Source organism: Gigantopelta aegis, chromosome 3, assembly GCF_016097555.1.
Source record: "Gigantopelta aegis isolate Gae_Host chromosome 3, Gae_host_genome, whole genome shotgun sequence".
NCBI classification, from domain to species: domain Eukaryota; kingdom Metazoa; phylum Mollusca; class Gastropoda; order Neomphalida; family Peltospiridae; genus Gigantopelta; species Gigantopelta aegis.
Genome location: NC_054701.1, coordinates 44,276,528 through 44,298,501, shown reverse-complemented (window position 1 = coordinate 44,298,501; position 21,974 = coordinate 44,276,528). Strand labels below are relative to the sequence as shown.

Sequence of the window (21,974 nt, the reverse complement as noted above, 5' to 3'; positions counted from 1 at the left end):
TATGACTGAACACTATGATAAGGGATATGACATACAGAATCATAATGAACATACGTTAAATTTCCAAAACAATTGTGGGGAACTCTTTACGACATTCGTTCTCAATGGAATACTTGAAAATTCAATTACACAGGGCGAAATCATGCTGATAACCTTTTGTTTCCCATTTAGCTTCATTCATCAATATTCAAACTGTGATGTAACGAATATTATTAACGGACTGATTCGGATATCATAACGCATGGGCGTTGGAGGCAAACCTAATTAGACACAGACAGACTACGGCTTAATTGTAAAGTGACAGACCATGGTTTTTAAACTGTACGGAGGAGCGGGACGTAGCCCAGTGGTAAAGCGTTCGCTTGATGCGCGGTCGGTCTAGGATCGATCCCCGTCGGTGGAACGAGAAATAGTCCAATGGGCCCACCGACGGGGATCGATTGAAGTTATTTTTGTGGTATACATCGCATAGTATGTATTTACTATATAAGCTTGGTGTTTTCTGCCATTCAAAGTAAAATAAACTGCACTAAATTATTTAAGTGCTTCCGCTGCCCACACAAAGTCATTCCATTTCACAAACGACCTTAGCATTGCTGGGAATTGAATTTTATTGAAACTAGTATTGAAGAATAGGAAGTTTTCGAAATTGACTAATTAATTAATTTTATTTAACTTTATCCCACTTTCCTCAATGTTTTTCCTTTTCTTAAGTTTCATTTCCTGTCTACATGCACATCAAAGGTCTCACTGAAGCTTTATGTAGCTCACCTTGTGAAATCCGTAACACTTTGAATGCACCAAGTCGTAGGTTAGGTTTGTAAAGGGGCGAATGGGAGGTGGGAGTAAATTTAAAACGTCGACTACTGTTTCCTCTCAAAAGTACGGGGCGAGACGTAGCCCAATGGTACAGCGCTCGCTCGATGCGCGGTCGGTCTGGGATCGATTCCCGTCGGTGGGCCCATTGCGCTATTTCTCTTTCCAGCCAGTGCACCACGACTGGTATATCAAAGGCCGTGGTATGTACTACCCTGTCTGTGGGATGGTGCATATAAAAGATCCCTTGCTGCTAATCGAAAAGAGTAGCCCATGAAGTGGCGACAGCGGGTTTCCTCTCTCAATATCTGTGTGGTCTTTAACCATATGTCTGACGCCATATATCCGTAAATAAAATGTGTTGAGTGCGTCGTTAAATAAAACATTTCTTTCTTTCTTTCTCAAAAGTACATGTATGCAGTTACCTTTAATAACTGAAAATAATACAAATATTTTGTCATATGCAATCTTAGGTAGAATGAAGCTGCTCAGCGATCAAACCCTCGCCTGAGGTTCGATTGGTCGCAGGGTCGATCGCCTTTAGTGGATACCAAGTTATTTTTACCGTCCCAACCAATCCCAACGATTGGTATATAACATACCGTGGTGGTACTAATTATTGTTCTGCCTCTGAAAAAATTGCATATAAAAAGACTTTTCTGCTTTATCGGTTAAAGTAGCCTACGTGGTTGTCCAGACAGGGTTTCCTCACTCTCCATCGATCAATTCATTCATTTATTCACTTCAATTTATGTTCGTGCTTATATTCAATAAAGCACGCTGTCCTGGGCACACACCTCTCAGCTACCTGGGCTGTCTGTCTAGGACAATGGGTTAGTGGTTAGTGAGAGAGAAGTCGGTGTAGTGGTCTTACACCTACCTATTGAGTCGTTAAAACTAGCTTTGGGTGGGAGTGGGTACCGGGCTGCGAACACAGTACCTACCAGCCTTATGTCCGATAGCTTAACCACGACACCACTGAGACCGGTTCATCGACCAAACGTCGGAAATAAGCATTATTTATTATGCTAGACACCACATAACGGTAGTTTAAAAAGTCCTTAAACAAATATTCCTTTCATCTCCTTTATATTCAACCCCTCTCTGAAGGCAGACATGGTTTGAATTCCAAGTTTTTGGTGATAACCTTTGTTTTAACTTCATAAAATTTCAAAGCTCTAGGTCGTTAGAGAAAAAGGCTTAATGATAGTGTGTTGATTAATGAAGAATAACTGGTCACTGTCCTAAGATATCGGCTTTATCTTTTGAAGATTAGAATAGCGAATGTCGCGAGGCTCTGCCGAACGACATTCGCCATTCGACCTGATCAAGGTAAAAAAAAGAGAATGTTTTATTTAACGACGCACTCAACACATTGTATTTACGGTTATATGGAGTCAGACATATGGTTAAGGACCACACAGATATTGAGAGAGGAAACCCGCTATCGCCACTTCATGGGCTACTCTTTTCGATTAGTAGCAAGGGATCTTTTATATGTACCATCCCACAGACAGGGTAGTACACACCACGGCCTTTGATATACCAGTCGTGGTGCACTGGCTGGAACTAGAAATAGCCCAATAGGCCTACCGACGAGGATCGATCTCAGACCAACCGCGCATCGAGCGAGCGCTTTACCACTGGGATACGTCTCGCCCCCTGATCAAGGTAAAGCCGATATCTTAAGACAGTAACGAGTTATTTTATTTATCCTGTAATCTACAGAATACAGTAAATCGTTTTATTTCACAACGGTTTCAGAGTACTAGTTCAACGAGTGTTGAATGCCTTGTTGCCTACAATATTTATACTCACAAACAAAATAGTTCTTAAATAACATCAATTTATTTCTTATTTTTAAAATAAAAATTGTCTCCAAAAGTTTCGTATTGTTTTAATCAAAACCATCAACTGGAAATAAATTTTAAAAAGTAACTGAAAACAATACAACCTTCTTTTGCTAGTTATAGTTACTGTAAACAAAGTTCCGTCCCGAAATAGCTATACTTTTGGTCAGTGACCGAAAATATAGAAATCTATTTAGTTATCATATAATATTATAGTGCTTGCAGGATAAACAATCTTACAGCAGTTATAATCCTCTACACATGTGACGTATATTTGTTGATATTACCCGGCAAAATTAGAACTATTTCTGTCGCATTAATTATAACCATTGTTACTGTTGGTATACCTAAAGCTGAAAATACACTTGCTTAGATGTAAAAGTGTTTTCTCTACGAATATCAATATTCTGGAGTAGGTGGTTTGTCAAAAAGCTTCCTAAAGTAATTACCGTGTATCTGTAATTAAAAAGATAAGACGGCTAATCTTTTGAGTCTTGCAGCTCAAAGTTGTTGTTTTAACAAGCATATTATCATGAGAAGAAAAAAACAAGAAAAATATAAATGTATCATTCAATGACGCCCTCAGCTCAGCACTTTTGTTTTTTCTTCTGTTTTTTTTTTTGGACGTGGGGAAGGAGATGAGTTAATGAATGAATGGATGTATGAATTAATGTTCAATAATTTGTTTTTGGTTTGGTTTATTTAACGACACCACTAGAACACATTGATTATTAAATCATCGGCTATTGGATGTCAAACATTTGGTAATTTCAACATATTGTCGTCAGAGGAAACCCGTTACATTTGTTCTAATACAGTAAGGGATCTTTTATATGCACTTTCCCACAGACAGGATGGCACATACCACCGCCTTTGATATACCAGTCGTGGTGCACTGGCTGGCTGAGAAATAGCCCAATGGGCCCACCGACGGGGATCGATCCCAAACCGACCGCGCATCAAGCGAGTGCTTTACTACTGGGCTGCGTCTCGCCCCCCCCCCCCCCCCAATGTTTAATAACATCCCAGAACAAAAAAGGTGAGGGGCGGGATTTAAGCTCAGTCAGTAGAGCGCTCACATGAGGTGTTTTCGTTGTAGGATTGAAACTTCTCACTTTTTTCCATACCGTGGTAGGTGCTGTTCTGTCTGTCTGTGTGTGTGGGGGAGGGGGAGGAGGGGGGAATGCATATACAATATCCCTATTTACTAATGAAAAAAATGTATCGGGTTTTCTCTGTCGGAATTATCAAATGTTTGACATCCTGTAGTCGATGATTAATAATATATCAATGTGCTCTAGTGGTTTCGTTGAACTAAACAATCTTAACTTTCCATTTCATTTCAACTTATTTTCGTGCTTATATCCAATTAAGGTTCAAGCACGCTGTCCTGGGCACATACCTCAGCTATCTGGGCTGTCTGTCCAGGACAGTGGGTTAGTTGTTAGTTGGTTAGTGAGAGAGAAGAGGGTGTAGTGGCTTTACACCTACCCATTGAGCCCTTAAGAACTCGCTCTGGGTTGGAGCCGGTACCGAGCTGCGAACCCTGTACCTACCAGCCTGTAGTCCGATGGCTTAACCACGACGCCACCGAGGCCGGTCTTAACTTTCCAACACGTTTCTATGTACGGTTATATGGAGCCTTAACAAATTATCAAGGGTCACAATGACAATGAGAGAGGAAATGTTTTATTCAACGACGCACTCAGCACATTTTATATACGGTTATATGGCGTTGGACACACGGTCAAGGACCATACATATATTGAGAGAGGAAACCCGCTATCGCCACTTCATGGGCTACTCTTTTTCGATTAGCAGCAAAGGGGTCTTTTATATGCACCATCGCACAGACAGGATAGTACATACCACGGCCTTTGTTACACTAGTAGTGGAACGAGAAATAGCCCAATGGGCCGACCGACGGGAATCGATCCTAGATCGATCGCGCATCAGGCGAGCGCTTTACCATTGGGCTACGTCTCGCCGCATGAGAGATGAAGACCGCTGCCACCACTTCATGGCCCTCTCTTTTCAACTAACAACATATTTCTCGCTCCAGCCAGTGCACCACGACTGGTACATCAAAGGCCGTGGTATGTGCTATCCTGTCTATGGGATGGTGCATATAAAAGATCCCTTGCTGCTAATTGAAAAGAGTAGCCCATGAAGTGGCGACAGCGGGTTTCATCCCTTAATATCTATGTGGTCCTTAACCATATGTTTGACGCTATATAACCGTAAATAAAATGTGTTGAGTGCGTCGTTAAATAAACCACTTTCTTTCGATTAACAAGAAGGGGAATCTGGTTACGGTACCGGTATAAGTTTTTTTTTTTTTTAAATCCCAATTAATTGCTAGAAGTCGCCATTATGCAACTTTGAGTGTGGCTTCCTTCATTTTAGTTCTCTTAGTACTGATGGAAACAAGGCATCACCTTTAATTAATACAAAAATACATGTAAGTTAATAAATTAATGTACGGTCCTAGATGTATATTTAAAGTCAAATAGGAATGTTCTAACACTACACCAAAACGTAAAATACACTGGGCCGAATTTATGAAGCCTGGTTTTTTTTCTAAAACGCAGAAGTTTAAGCATTGTAAATGTATATACAACTGCCCCGCTCATCCCCACGTGAAAGGTCTGCATTGTATTAAACTGATTTTTCTTCCACCAAACACTACTTCAAAGACCCAACCAATGGACCAAGGTGTGATTTATAATTTGAAAACCCACTATTGGAATTTGGTGTTAAATTTACGGCTGCAAGCGTTAGACAAAGGCCAGGATGTTGTGATTTCTGTTCTTGACGCTTTACGTTTCTTGCGACGTGCGTAGGATCAAGTAAAGCCACGCACAACAGAAAATTGTTTCAGACATGCAGGATTTGTTGTGACGCGCACTGAAGTAACTAATGAGACTGAAAGTGAAGAAGATGATTACGACAGCATCCCACTGGCCCAACTGTGTCGTGATTCGGGTGTTAGTGTTGCAGAGTATGCAAGCGTCGATGGAGATGTAGTAACCAGTGCGCCAACTACAGAAGATGACATTATAAATTCAGTGTTGAATAAAAATGATTGTGTCGAAACGTGTGATAGTGATCTCGATGATGAATCTACTCCCACAGCTAAAATCCCACCCACAATGGATGAAGTGAAACAGTGTTGCCAAACCTCTTCAATGTTTCTTGAATCATGTACTACGACAACCGATGAACACTTCCAGGCTTTATCAAAGATTTCAGATTTTGTTATGAAAATTGAACTTTCTGGACGAAATGAAAAACAAACAACGCTTACAGACTTTTTTGGGAAAACTGAACAATTAAACTTTTGTATTAACAGATGTGACCTAGTAAAACTGTTTCCGCTCTGACGAAGCCGCATAAATGTATGTGTACTTTGAGAACATATTGAATTATGAATTGTGTTTGAATTTGTGACATTGACTGTTATTTCATGCACTTTATTTCATGTACTTTGTGAAATTATTTCAATATGTTTAAATTATTTAATTATGTATTGTGTTTGCATTTGTGAAATTGACTGTTATTTCACGCAATAAAAGATTTTCTACTTTACACGGTGATTTTACTTCTTCTTTTTTTTCTCCATGAGAATTTAGATGTTTAGTTATCACAAATGTAACGATATCTCAAACTAACCGGCTGGCACCAGCAAATTTGACATATAGAGAGTTTACTGTAGTTTGATTGAAACATGTTTTATTGATTTTAAAGAACATATGGATTTGGCACAAGTTATACAACGTTTCCATAATGCATACATGTTACGACAGTGATATATTGTTTCTATTTAAATATGAACAGAAATAAATATTATTATGTATATAGTTACACGCGTGTAAATAAAAAAAACAGGCTTTCTAAATTCGGCCCATGGAGGTTTTTGTGTGGTTTTTTGTTTGTTTTGTTTTGTTTTGGGGTTTTTATTTTTGTGGGGAATCAATACGAAAACCGATGATGGTTTGTTGTTGTCTTCTATGTTCGTTCAAGGTCACTACGAGAAAGCGTAAGTGGCATTTGTACGGCATTGTACCTGTAGTACTCAGCAAATTACTTGCAGATATTATTTAATTTTACCAATGGCTGACCGGGATCATAAGTCACCACTCGCTGAGAGCGAGCAGATGATGATGACCTTGTGATGGATTTGACCCCGACATCACAGTTCACCAGCTCTGGCCTGGCACACACTCCAAACGTTCACGCTAACGTCACTTCTCGTCTTCATTTCTTAGTCGATTTTCAGGAAGTAATTTTCAATTTTACGGAAGACTGTCCTTGCATCCGTGGACTGTACACAAGGCGTACTCGAGGGTTTTGAAGCAAACGTAGTCAAGAGGTTCGGAGCAAATGATTTTATAACCGCCATTCAGCATTAAAACATGTATTTATTTTTTTCTTAACGAAGTGCGCAGAATGCTGAATGCACATTGCGTTTTTTAGTAACAACAATCGATTTGTGTGTGTGTTGGAGAGAGAGAGAGAGAGAGAGAGAGAGAGAGAGAGAGAGAGAGAGAGAGAGAGAGAGAGAGAGAGAGAGAGAGAGAGAGAGAGAGAGAGAGAGAGAGAGAGAGAGAGAGAGAGAGAGAGGGGGGTGGGAGTGGGGGTCGGGGGTGGAAGGGCACATAAATAACAAGTGAAAAAACTAGACAAAAACCCCATAGGCCAGAAGACCGAAATCAGTTTTTGTTGATCATGTCATATTTTTTTATATATAAAACGCTCCCCTTTTTGAAAATGAGTATCTAAAAAGATATGCAATACAAAACATTGAATATTTGCAAAAGCAAAAAATAAAAGATCATAAAAAAAGACCCAAAAAACTACAAAAACCCCCCACGGTTTATCATATTGTCTATTAATGAAAAACTCCCACCAAAAAACCTTTGATACGTAGGTTACTGTTAAAATGGTGCATGGTACAAAATATAATGTTAAAGATGTTGTACCATCGAGTAGCTACTCGACATCTACCAAAAGAATTAATTTTTTCGGGATGAAATACATTTTTAAAACTTCACTTTTCTAAAAAGTTTAAGTTCTTTCTCAGAAAGAGATTCCTGTATTGAATACTCTACTGACTTGCAATCGGGGAACTGAACAGAAATTAGGAAATGTTTGGGGTTTTTAAGTATGTGGTGAAAAAAACAAAAAACAAACAAACAAAAAACATATGCTGTACCAAATAACCATTGTGTTCAATAGGTACTGCAGCTGTTAAGTAACTACACAATCACACATGTTTTGACATTACGTTGTTTTGTATCGAGAACCATTTTAAACGTAGTTACTTTTGTCATCAATAGTCCTCAGTAAACTGGCTTTGTCCTAAATGTCACTGTTCTACTTTGTGTATTTTTTTCGCTATTTAACTTTAAAAAGTAGAACATTTTAAATGAATCATTCGATATACGCTAGAGTATATTTGATTTACCAGTTCGAGTACCTGATGTACGTACATCGCTACTATGACGAATCTGCTAACATTAATTTAATCAGTTTATATAATTAAATTTATGAGAATTTCTTTTTAGCCTTTTTAAAATCCAAATTATGAAATATACAGTCTTGTTAAAGAGAATTATGAACAGAACATAGTCTAAGAACAAAATTATGAACACAGTAGTCTCGTTAAACAGAATTATGAACAGACAAGAGTCTTGAAGCAGAATTATGAACAGAACACATTTTTTTAATAGAATTATGAACAGAACACAGTCATTGAACAGAATTACGAACAGAATTCAGTATTTGAACAGAACTATTATCAGAGCAGTCTCAACAACACTATAAATAGAAGTCTCACTGATTAGAAATGATAACTGGATAGTGTACTTAAAATACATTTATGAACATAATAGTGAACAGTATGATGACCAGAATAGTATCTTTGAAAGAGAACTGTTGTTAAACAGAATTACGAACATAGCTGTCGTTGAACAGACGTATGAACACAACTGTTGTTGAACAGAAGTATGAACATAGCTGTCTTTGAACAGAAATATGAACATAACTGTCTTTGGTCAGTCGTGTGAACACAACTGTCGTTGAACAGAAGTATGAACATAGCTGTCGTTGAACAGAAGTATGAATATAACTCGTTGAACAGAAGTATGAACATAACTATCGTTGAACAGACGTATGAACGTAGCTGTCGTTGAACAGAAGTATGAACATAACTGTCGTTGAACAGACGTATGAACGTAGCTGTCGTTGAACAGAAGTATGAACGTAGCTGTCATTGAACAGAAGTATGTACATAGCTGTCGTTGAACTGAAGTATGAACATAACTGTCGTTGAACTGAAGTATGAACATAACTGTCGTTGAACTGAAGTATCAACATAACTGTCGTTGAACTGAAGTATCAACATAACTGTCGTTGAACTGAAGTATGTACATAGCTGTCGTTGAACTGAAGTATCAACATAACTGTCGTTGAACTGAAGTATCAACATAACTGTCGTAGAACAGATGTATGAACATAAAGGTGGGGGGGTTTTAACGTAATTTTTAATAGAGAAATTTCATTGAACATAATTAAGAACAAAATTCGTGTGAATAGAAAGATGTATGTTAAGAAACTTATAAAAATCGCGATTCATGCGCAAATGCGCAATTTTATTATTATTTAATTCCCAATACCATAAAAATCTAAACGAAATGACAGACAACCCTCAAAATAACTATTGACGGCGATCAAATGCTTGATCATTAAAGGTTTCTGCGTGTTATCTGGGTATATATCGTATTTAATATCTACGATACAGTATAGTTGTACATCCCTGACACGCATCTATTTAATCCGTCGAAAATGAAGAGCATTCAATTTTACTTTATGACATGATCCAAGAGCTCCAAGACATAGAAGACAATCCCACCTGTTTCTTTGATTCTCAACAAAAGAAAGCAATTATTTGTAAGCATAAGAAGTACAATGAAGAAAGGCACGTTTAACTATTGTATTACTAGTATGTCTTAAAGCGGCATTATCTTGTTCGGATCAATGTAAAATTATTTAAAGTGACAGACCCTAGTGTTTAAACACTGTGACGTAATTTTCACTACTAAAGACATTTAAATTAGAAGTATTTACATTTTATTATTTAGATTATTAATTTTCGTAAACCCGAAGTGGTTCTGGTCATTCAGGTTTTTGCAATACCCCAAAATGCATTTTTCATAATTAGTGTGTTAACAATTTCAAGACATACGACTGGCTGCGCCTAGCGAATCCAGGATAAAACCCCACTGGAAAAAAACCCACCCAGACATAACCCCACTGGAAAAAACCCCACTCGGACATAACCCCATCAATAAATGAGAAAAATGGACAAAACCCCACTGTGACCATTTTACACATAAAACTGAAAAATATGAAATAAAGTTGAAATTTCTGTTTTGGAAGAATAAAATTATAAATAAAATTCACAAAATAGATTATGATAAAGAATAAAGTTTACATTTGTATTTTGATCAGTCAAGTGTTGCACTGATTGCATTGATCTCCATGACAAAGGATTATCTGAACTTTGTGATCAAGAGATTAAGGAGGCCAGGTTTTCTTCTAAGAGATCAAGGAAATGTGAGGGGTGGAACAATTCCTTTGCGAAACTAGTTGGACATGCCCACCCAACCATCTGGAGAGCCATAGACAGCATTCGGAAGGATCAAACCCAGGCTGCTACTGCACGACTTATGGATGAGCGTGGTGAACGACCTGCAAAACGGGTACGACACCACATAAAGAAGCTGCAGACGAAGCTCCATAACCTCTGCACTGACAGACGGGATGACATCAAGTCCATTTCGGAAGTTCTGAAAGGCATCGGCCACTGTGTGAGGTGGAAGTAGGCTAGATTACACTTGTTTCAATAAAAAATAAATACTGTATATACGATTTTGTTATATATTGAGATATATGAGTGGGGTTATGTCCGAGTGGGTTTTTTTCTGTGTGGGGTTATGTCCGAGTGGGGTTTTTTCCAGTGGGGTTTTATCCGGTGGGGTTTTTTCCGGGTGGGGTTTTGTCCGTTTACCGCGCCGAGCTGATGACCAGGTCACCACTGCCATACATCCAGTGAAAAACTAAAAGATGGAAATCGATTACATTTTGAGTATAGTTAATCCGACAATCATGTGTCTGTGACGTGTAAGTTAGCTACAAGTGCAACGGCTGTAAATAACTTTTAGTCGAAAACGATGTTAAAATTTGTTTAAAACTTGGTTTTTGAGGATATGTAAGAAATATAATAATACATTCGTGTCCGTTAGATACCATTTATTTCACAACTCGTTGTTTAAAAACATCAAACTCGCTTTCGCTCGTTAGATACATTTTAAAAACACCTCCTTGTGAGATAAATGGTATCTAACGGCCACTCATGTATTATTCTCTATCCACAAATGTGTGTTGCCAGTTTGTAGATTAACTAAACCTAGTGTCTATTTTCACGGGCTGAAACTAGGAACTGCGCCTTTAAAGTTACACATCATCTACATGTACTGACATCTAGAAACATTTTTGTTATTAAAATATGGATTAATCACCATTGTAGCATATTGCATAGAGCTGAATTCAGATATAATTACATATGAAAATGGTGAAAAGTATCAAACAGCGCGAATTAATAGAGTTACAGAATGAATGGGTTTATGTTTAACAACATCCTAGCACAAAGGAAAATCGGCTATCGGGTGTCAGCCACGTGCATATTAACGAACAAAGTCGATACCAACATGTCAAAACAGGTGTAATGGACCTGTGGTGAATAATGCTAGTCTAAGACTACCAACTGTCAAGACGGAGTTGCTCAACGTGCCGCTCTCACGACGTCTACGACTGTACAGTTGCTAGTCTGAGGGTTCTTACAACTCGATTCGCTTATTTCTCGTTCCAGCCAGTACACCACCACTGGTATACCAAAGGTCATGGTATGTACTACCCTGTCTGTGGGATGGTGTATATAAAAGATCTCTTGCTGCTAATCGAAAAGAGTAGCCCATGAAGAGGCGACAGCGGGTTTCCTCTCTCAATGTTTGTGTGGTCCTTAACCATATGTCTGACGCCATATACCGTAAATAAAATGTGTTGAGTGCGTCGTTAAATAAAACATTTCTTTCTTTCTTTTTCTTTCGATTCGCGTCGTAAACAACTCCTACGACCGATTAGTTAATCTGAGCGCACTCGTCGAAAGTTGGGAGTTGGGAAATTGCAACGCAACTGTCGAGTTGGCCAACTCCGTCGTGACAGTTGATAGTCTGAGCCTAGCATTGTATTTTACATATTTGAATGTGTATTTTACAATTATTTCAACAAAGTATTTGTATTATTTATTTTAATTTCCCCATTACATATTCCTTTGTTTTTTAAAAATTATGCAATGCATGAATGCAAATTTAACGACGTCCGACACAAAGTTGAAAAGAAAAAAGATTTGTTTTGTTTAATGACACCACTATAGCACATTGAATGTCAACCATATGGTAATTTTGACACAGACATAGAGATGAAACCTGCTACATTTTTCCATTGGTAGCAAGGGATCTTTTATATGCGGGAGCGGGGCGGATAATTTTAACATACTCATATACCACTACGGTTTCGAGCATGTCTGTCCCAGGTCCCGTTTCTGGATAGCCAGGGGCCCGACCCGGGACAGAAATTATTACAGGGTCAGTTTAAATAATTAACGCCTAAATATTAATATTGGACTTTAAATAATTTATGTGCCCATTTCAAAAATAATATTAAAAAAAATCATTTAGAATTTTGTAACAATTTAAAAACGGGCTCTCTAAATCAAAATATAATCATTAAAATTTAAAATGTATTTAACTTAAGCCCTTTAGGGGGAGAAAAGGGAGGTTAGTAGGAAAGGCTGGGTCCCAGCCACAGGAAGTTACTGATTGGTTGGGATATGGAAGGGCATCTTTAACTTTAACTTTTAATTGAAATGAAAACAAAAACAGAACATACATCAGTGCTTATTTGTAAGAAGCCCAAACTGGATTTTGTCTTCAAATAATTTCGTACGTACGAACAAATATATTTTAGGAAATAAAATGAAATTTAACCTAGTACAAATATTAGAACAATCAGAAACACGTTTAGTATACAGCCATTAATATTTTATGCATAAAAATATATCTGATATGCAATTACAATCGTTAAAAAGTCTCTGTTAGTCGATAACATCTTAAAAATTGCAGCAAACTCAGTAATGTCCCTTTAATTAATGTATTTGTTCTTCTCTTTTTTCTTTTTAATTGGAAGACTGCGCATTTCGTCTTGTTATTAAGATCCTTAGACCGCAAAATGCGTCTTCCATTAAAACGTCCACTGACTGCACCCTCGTCTGTGTTGTCAGGAGTTTAATGATAACAATATAATGAGGTTGTTGTAGTAGCTGAAGCTGAAAGTACTCTGTGATTTCCCCTGAGGAAAAAAAATACTTACAGTTTGTTAATCGGTCTAGATTTGTGAATGAAGGATTGGAGTATGTACTCTGCTGAGAGAAGGTGAGTCACTCCCTGGGACGATAGATCCTTCTTATTTTACCTTTGGGGAGACTGCCACTCCCCAACCTGTTTTGAGATGTGACAACATGAACAAAGCTTTTTCTTCAATGCTACTTCCTTTCTTCTGTCTGTCTATCTCTCTATCTTTCTATCTATGTCTATCTGTCTGTCTGTCTGTATGTATGTATGTCTGTATCTATGTATGTATGTATGTATGTATGTATGTATGTATGTATGTATGTATGTATGTACGTACGTACGTACGTACGTACGTACATGTATGTATGATAGTATGTGTCTGTCTGTCTGTCTGTCTGTCTCTCTCTCTCTCTCTCTCTCTCTCTCTCTCTCTCTCTCTCTCTCTCTCTCTCTCTCTATATATATATATATATATATATATATATATATATATATATATATATATATATATATATATATATATATATATATATATATATATATATATATATATATATACATATACATATACATATACATATACATATACATATATATATATATATATATATATATATATATATATATATATATATATATAAAGATATTAAACGAGCTTCCATTTAGTATCATGTTTATGTCCGAAGTGAAATATTTTTCATTTGTCAAGAGCTTTAGCGAGAGGCCAATTAAGGCATTTGGCCTGGTATGCATATTCAACGATATATAATGCACATTATTGCTTAATATCAACAAGTATAATCGTATAGTTAATTAATAAAACGGTTAAATGTGACGGCTATTATATATAACGGGCGCAGCCATTTTGTACCATCCCAGTGAATACGCCCTCTGGCGAGCTGGTGGTTACGTAATACCTAACGTGTCACAAACATACCTGCAGATGCATCGCAGTGTTCTGTAATTATATCCATCCTAGTAAGCCAGCACCAATTATATACTATTTTTCAATACAAAATAAACCACCATTGTCAAATTGTTGAAATAACTGTATTATGTTTCGTACATAAATTAACCTACGTACTGAAACAATAATCGGAGTGTTTTCTTGGTTAATTGGTCTTTTCTTTCCGTGGTCTTTCTGTGGTTCCTGATTGGCAGGTGTATATTCAGACGGCCCACAGACACTGTGTCTAGACACACTAAAAAGACGTGCCTCTTATATGAAGATCACAGGGTATTGTGTGATAACAGCACGGATACATCTAAAATCGTAATGGACATTACCAACCGCCCTGCTTTATTACTGTAAGTAATTCTGTAAAACCCTTGATTAAGTAGACTTTCCCATCTAAAATCACAAAACTTACCAATTACGTCGTCCCAAAGAAAAGAAAAGTATCACTTGGGTATCGTGAGTGGTAGTTTTTGCTCGAACGTGCCCTACCAATAGGCCTAATAATATGCATTTTTTTCTTTGGATTTAAAAAAAAAAAAAAATACTGTAACTCCATTTCGTTCTATTGATGTAACCTGAAATATATTTAGTTAAATAGTGTATTATACTATCAAGTCATTTATGTTGTTTTACAAGTCAGGTTGATGAAAGCGAAGCGCCTTGTCGTAAATTAGAGCGTGTGTTTACACTGTGCATAGAGAAGATGGACGGAGCTGACGTCACTTCGCCCCAAGCTATATCACCGGACGTCACAAAAACGAAACAAAATGGCTGTCCCCAGTTAGCAGGAATAATCGTGTTTTTTTTATTAACTCTAAAATTACGCGTTTTTCATTTGTTAAAGTGTCAGTATGTGTTGGTGGTCCGGGTATGCATCTTTCCAACACATAAGGCTCTTGTTTGAGTTGACCCTACCTTTAATTTATATCACTCAACTTATTTGGTTGATGCTCCTGTATGGTTGTAGTGCGCCAATCGATTACGTCATCGAAGTGTTGTGTCCCACTTGGCGTCCTAGTGGGACGTATCACTTTGATATGTACCAAGATATTTTTAACAATATGGGTAATAAAATATTATAGAAAACCGGCTACTTTTTTCCATTAGCAGCAAGGAATCTTTTATGTGCATTTTCCCAAAGACAGGACAACACATATCACGGCCTTTGATATACCAGTTGTTGTGCACTTCATGAAACGAGAAATAGCCCAATCGTCCCACTGGTTAGAGCGGGGGAGAAACCCTGGAATTAGACAATGGTTCCACTGAGTGAGATTCGATCCTGCGACCAAAGCACCTCAAGCGAGCGGTCTACCACCTGAGCCAGATCCCGCCCCCAACAAATGAAGGAAACGAAGGAAATGGTTTATTTAACGACGCATTCAACACATTTTATTTACGGTTATATGGCGTCAGCGAGAAATAGCACAATGGGCCCACTGACGGGGATCGATCCCAAACCGACCGCGCATCAAGCGAACACTTTACCACTGGGCCGCCCTAACAAATGAGAGGTCTATTAAACAGCAGGCTAAGCTACACCCACTCTTGTGTATTGTGATCAATACATATTACACTATTATCCTTGTAGCTGAACATGTACACACGGAGATTAATCGAGTCGCTCAATGCAAACAAACGATTAAGAGGAACTTTATACAAGCAACCGACCGCAGCGCCGTTTATCAAGTGTTCAATAATTTAAAAATGCGGTGATTGAAAACGATCGCGGATGCCCCTAAAATAGTTTCAGATTGATACGGATTGTAAATATCAAAAGGTACTTGATATGATGAACTAGTGCTATAGTTTATTATAATTGGAAAGCCCAGGATCAAAGCATTTTTAACACAATAAATTAGTTCCGTGTTACGGACTATATTAAAGGAGCTCAATCACGGATTTAGTGGGCCTTGTTTCTCTAAATATGCATTATAAATGAAACTTACATTCATTTGGAATACCAAACCTAGTTATTGTATGATCCAAAATATTTTAATTGAACTACGATCGAGGGAATTCCATGATACGCTTGTTTTTTTTAATTTGGAACTCTTCTTGTGATGAGACATGAAAAATACGGAAAAACAGACTCGTAGTGATGAGGCTATATATACGACAACCGTATAATGTATTTTTGGATTTTATATAAACGATCGCCGTTTATAGAGACTTGGCAAATGAGGGCCGGCTATATACATGGCAAATAATAAAAAATGTATTATTTCACGACGAAAATAACCGCGAATACGCTGAAATAAAATAATAAACAGTCGGAACATGAACTCACCATTTATTATTATTATTATTATTATTATTATTATTATTATTATTATTAGGCGCGTGTGCAAATTATTTTGACTGGTTAGCAAAGTGGTATTTCGGTTTTAATGTATAGCGTAAAAATACAGTGTACTGTTGCATGTTTTGACGTCCAAAGGTTGGCTAATTATTACTTAACCCAGCTGAATCCATTTCTACGTGCAGGGACAAGTTCAGCCTGCCGTTTGTGCGTGTGTGCACGCACGTTAATCTTGCATTTCTATAGCCAAAAATCCTCCAGATAAAACACCGCCCCTCCACCCCAAAAAATTAATAGTAGGCTAATAATAATAATAGTATAGTAGTAGTAGTAGTAGTAGTAGTAGTAGTAGTAGTAGTAGTAGTAGTAGTAGTAGTAGTAGTAGTAGTAGTAGTAGTAATAGGAATAATAATTGTGTATTATTATTATTATTATTATTATTATTATTATTATTATTACATATATTATAATGTTGGTAAAATCACGTCGCGGTGGGGTGGGGTGGGTGGGGGCGGTTGTTACAGAAACATTACATAAATTAACAGGGGGACCCGGGAGTGGTCTCAGCTTTACTAGTAGCCTATAAAAAAATATTATTTTGAGTTTTATTGTCCCTTGCAATTTTGAGCATTTGAAATGTGACTAAATACAGCAAAATAACCTTTTAGTCATATTTATTTACGGTAAAATTAACTTTTTTACAAAATTTACTTAAGCAGCCTCAAAATTGCAATCAGTGAAAAATTATTAAGTTCAAGCCCTGTTGTTAGTTTGTGTACTGTCCGTAGTTAGTTTCTCTTTCAGTTAATCTACCATAGCCGCTGATAATTTGTAACTGTTATTTTTATTTATTTATTCATCATCATCATCATTATTATTATTATTATTATTATTATTATTATTATTATTATTATTATTATTATTATTATTATTATTATTATTATTTATTTATTTATTTATTATAATTATTTTTTGTTAGTACTGTAGGGACAATATGACGCTATTCATATATCTATGGAAAACGTACACAAAAGGGTCCGCTAAATTCATATACTCCCCCACCCCCTCCCCTGTTCAGAAAATGCACTGTTCGTACAGTACTTAGTATGTATTTCTCCTGTTCCAGATGGTTCGGTAATATGGATCAATCAAATACATGTACTTATTTACCGCCTATATACATGTTTGCTGTGAATATAGCCAGCCCTCGTTAGTGGAGGCTATAGAAACGGCCTTCGTATATATAGTCACATCGTATATAAACACAGTCTAGTTCAGAGTATTCTTTAAAAATGTAACAATTCGTATCCCAAGTCGGCTGTTATGGCATATTTTGTATAACAATGAATTTGACAAGGTGGAAAATGACGGTGTTTGTGATCCAGATGTTTAGAGTTTTTCGCGTACAACTAACGATAAATTTACCTATAGATGCAAAGGCCTAACTAGCCGGGATTGCCGACGTTTAACATGCTTCTGTTACTAAAATAAATTAATGTATAAGCTTATTATCATTCAGTACATGTTTTTATTATTTTTTAATAAATTATTTTCATTGGGGTTTTTTTCTTCTATTTACCCTACGTAGCAAAGGACGGTCAAGCGTTCTTGTTACACGAGCTTGGTAAATCGTTTTGGCACTGCGGTTATTCGGGGAATGCCCGTCACGTGACTCAAAATAATACGCCACACCTCTGCTCTCCAAATAGCTGTTATTTTTCTCGGAATTATGGACCGTACCCATAATTCAATTTTTTTTTTATAAAATATCAATAATAAGTGTGATATGGTGGTTATGTAGATGGTTCTATAAAGTACTTTTAGGTATAAATCAAATGTATATATTGTCATATAATACCTTGCTGGGACAATAATTAGGTCAACCATCTGTCAGAGAGCGCGTTTAATGTTATGGCACTTGAATACTTTTACGGCATTTGACTCAGTGGTAGAGTGCTTGTCTGAGGTGCTGGTGGGCGGTGGGGATGGGGGGGAGGGGCGGAGGTCGTCGTAATGTAGACCCTTATCGGTGGCCCCAGTCAGTTTTTCCCTGTAAAAAAAAAAAAAGATTGTTTTGTTAAACATCTGTAAAGAACATTGAATTATTTAATCACCAGCTATTGGATGTCAAACATTTTGGTAATTATGACATATAATCTTAGAGAGGGATTTTTTATATGCACCATCTCACAGACAGGATAGCACATACCACGCCTTTGATGTACCCAATGGTTCACCGGCGGGGATCGATCCTAGACCAACCGCGCATCAGGTGAGTAATTTACCACTGGGCTACGTCCCGTCCCTCCCCTGTACAAACGCGTACTATAAAGCCAATCTAATTAAAATTAGTTCCACTATTACATGTGGATCTAAAGACAGCCAGTTGGAGCTCATGTCCACCAATCAAAACCTTACTTGCAGAATCCTGCCAGTGATTTAAAAATAATTTGAAAACATTCCGAATTATCCTGAGGGTATACGACATGTTTCGTGTGAATTACGAATGCCTTAAAACATGTTTTATTTTATAAAATAAATAATTTGTAATGTAAAACTGAAGACTGATTTTTTTTTTTTTAATTTTATAAATAAATAAATAAATTTTAATGTAAAATTGAAGACTGATAACCCACCCCGTACGTATTGGTATGGTTCGCTGTACTGCGGCCACTAAAATAGACTCGCCCGATATTTTTAGAATTTGTATACTCCCAAATAACGTTATAAAAGGCGAAGTGTGATTGGTCAATATTTAAATTATTATTTACAGACGAAATGTTACCTGGACATTGGGGACTACGCAGTGTTGTTAGTTTTAAATCACTGGCAGGATTCTGCAAGTAAGGTTTTGATTGGTGGACATGAGCTCCAACTGGCTGGTGTTAGATCCACATGTAATAGTGGAGCTAATTTTAATTAGATTGCTATAAAGCAGAAGTTGGAACTATATATCATGGACTACTACAAATATTAGAACGATAAAGACTTTCTTACTGAGGGAAGGAAGGAAGAAAATGTTTTATTCAACGACGCACTCAACACATTTTATTTACGGTTATATGGCGTCAGACATATGGTTAAGGACTATACATATATTGAGAGAGGAAACCCGCTGTCGCCACTTTATGGGCTACTCTTTTTCGATTAGCAGCAAGGGATCTTTTATATGCACCATCCCACAGACAGGATAGTACATATCACGGCCATTGCTACACCAGTTGTGGAGCACTGGCTGGAACGATAAATAGCCCAATGGGTCCACCGACCGCGCATCAAGCGAACGCTTTTCCTACTGAGGGAGAAATAACTTTAATGTTAATCTTTACGAAATTTGGCCTCGGTGGCGCAGTGGTTAACCCATCGGACTACAGGGTGGTAAGTACAGGGTTCGCAGCCCGGTACCGGCTCCAACCAGAGCGAGTTCTTAAGGGCTCATGGGTAGGTGTAAGGCCAGTCCTGTAGCTGAGGTGTGTGCCCAATTTACCACTTTCAGGGCCAAACCATTCCCCTAAAAAAAATATTTTTGAAAATAATTTCAGTTTGGTATGATGTAAAAAGAAAAGTAAAAGTGTTTTCGAAATAACCCCAAAACAATTTACTATTCTTGTATGCAATTTAGAAAACAATGGGTTCAGAAATAAATAACTTGTAGTAAATTCCATAGTATGAACAAAGGCGATCCTTGTCGGACGAACTATAGTAGTACAGGAGCATTAGATATTAAAAAACTTAAGATTTCTTTTGTTTGTTTAACGACACCACTAGAACACATTCATTAATTATGTGCTGCTGGGTGTCAAAGATTTCCTGATTCTCGCGAAATCCCATTCATTTTCTATTAGTAGCAAGGGATCTTTTATATGTATTTTAGCAGACAGGACAGCACAAACCAGTGCTTTGAAAACCTAATCACGGGGAATTGTTTGGACGGAAAACAAAAACCCAACGAGGACGTTCTATATTCTGACATATGCACCTCAGGTGATAACTTTACCTTCTGAACTAAATCCCTCTCCCTAAAACTTTGAAATTAATGTTTACATAAGCACAAACCAGAGTTTATCTTCCAATAATTTTGTATGTATATATTAACAGTGACTGCTACAAACAATAGCACATGACCACAAACACATTGGATATATATATATATATATATATATATATATATATATATATATATATATATATATATATATATATATATATATATAGTCAATGCTATTCTGAACAACAACAAAATTGTATTTAATATATAATTTTAGTCACCAAAAAGTCTATATTAGTCGGAAGCATCTTACAATCGTTGCAAACTCAGGACAGTCCTTTTAAACTATAGATTACATTTTTCAAAATTTTCGTCATGGGAGAGGGGGCGCTGCTTCCTTATCCTACTGCCGCTAGGTACGACCCTGAATTTAGTATTGGTCACGGACTCTGTTTGCTAGAAAACAATAGGAGTGAAGGTGGGTCCGTGGCTGGCGATGCGTGATTGGATGATACTAGTATTTCTTGTTGGCGTGTTTTTGTGTGGTGATATATTATCAGTCTGTGTTAGGACTTAAAGAGTCAGGAACATAATTTTCACCGTCAAGGTAAGACGTTGTTTGTGCCTCGTCTGATGGACGCAGTTTGTTCTTGTGTAGTGGATATTATCAGTCTGTGTTAGGACTTAAAGAGTCAGGAACATTTCACCGTCAAGGTAAGACGTTGTTTGTGCCTCGTCTGATGGACGCAGTTTGTTCTTGTGTAGTGAGATATTATCAGTCTGTGTTAGGACTTAAAGAGTGAGGAACATTTCACCGTCAAGGTAAGACGTTGTTTGTGCCTCGTCTGATGGACGCAGTTTGTTCTTGTGTAGTGAGATATTATCATTCTGTGTTAGGACTTAAAGAGTCAGGAGCATCTCGGCGTCAAGGTAAGACGTTGTTTGTGCCTCGTCTGATGGACGCAGTTTGTTCTTGTGTAGTGAGATATTATTAATCTGTGTTAGGACTTAAAGAGTCAGGAGCATCTCGCCGTCAAGGTAAGACGTTGATGGGATATTGATGTAGCTCAGTTGTAAAGCGCTCACTCCGAGGTGTGATGGGTTGCAATATCGATCGCTCTCTATGGACTATGAAATGTTTCCACGTCCCAATCAGTGTCCCATTACTGGTATATCAAAGGTCATGGTATGTACTGTCCTGTCTGTGGGAAAGTAATATAAAAGATTCATTGCTGCATTTTATTAAGAGTAGTCAGCAGCAGGCAGCAGGTATTCTCACTCTTTGTTTCGCATACTCTCTCTCTCTCTCTCTCTCTCTCTCTCTCTCTCTCTCTCTCTCTCTCTCTCTCTCTCTCTCTCTCTCTCTCTCTCTCTCTCTCGTATATGCACTTTCCAACAGATATGACAGTACATACCATGGCCCTTTATATACCTGTCGTGGTTCACAGACACTGATGTGGAATGACCGGCCTCGGTGGTGTCGTGGTTAAGCCATCTGACATAAGGCTGGTAGGGACAGGGTTCACAGCCCGTTACAGGCTCCCATCCAGAGCGAATTTTAACGACTCGATGGTTAGGTGTAAGACCA

At 37.4% G+C, this 21,974-nt stretch overlaps 1 protein-coding gene across 2 annotated transcripts in view; it reads left to right on the top strand.

Moving 5' to 3' along the window:
* LOC121390441 overlaps positions 1-21,974 on the top strand; it is a 72,871-nt gene that overhangs the window by 21,687 nt on the left and 29,210 nt on the right. Inside the window, exon 1 of one of the 2 annotated variants that reach the window (XM_041522261.1) lies at positions 14,402-14,446. The exons of the other annotated variant lie outside the window; for it this stretch is intronic. Within the exon in view, the coding sequence (XP_041378195.1) occupies positions 14,415-14,446 (32 nt within the window). The 5' untranslated portion in view covers positions 14,402-14,414. Of the gene's footprint in view, positions 1-14,401; positions 14,447-21,974 lie in introns of those variants that run through there. 2 annotated transcript variants of the gene reach the window in all.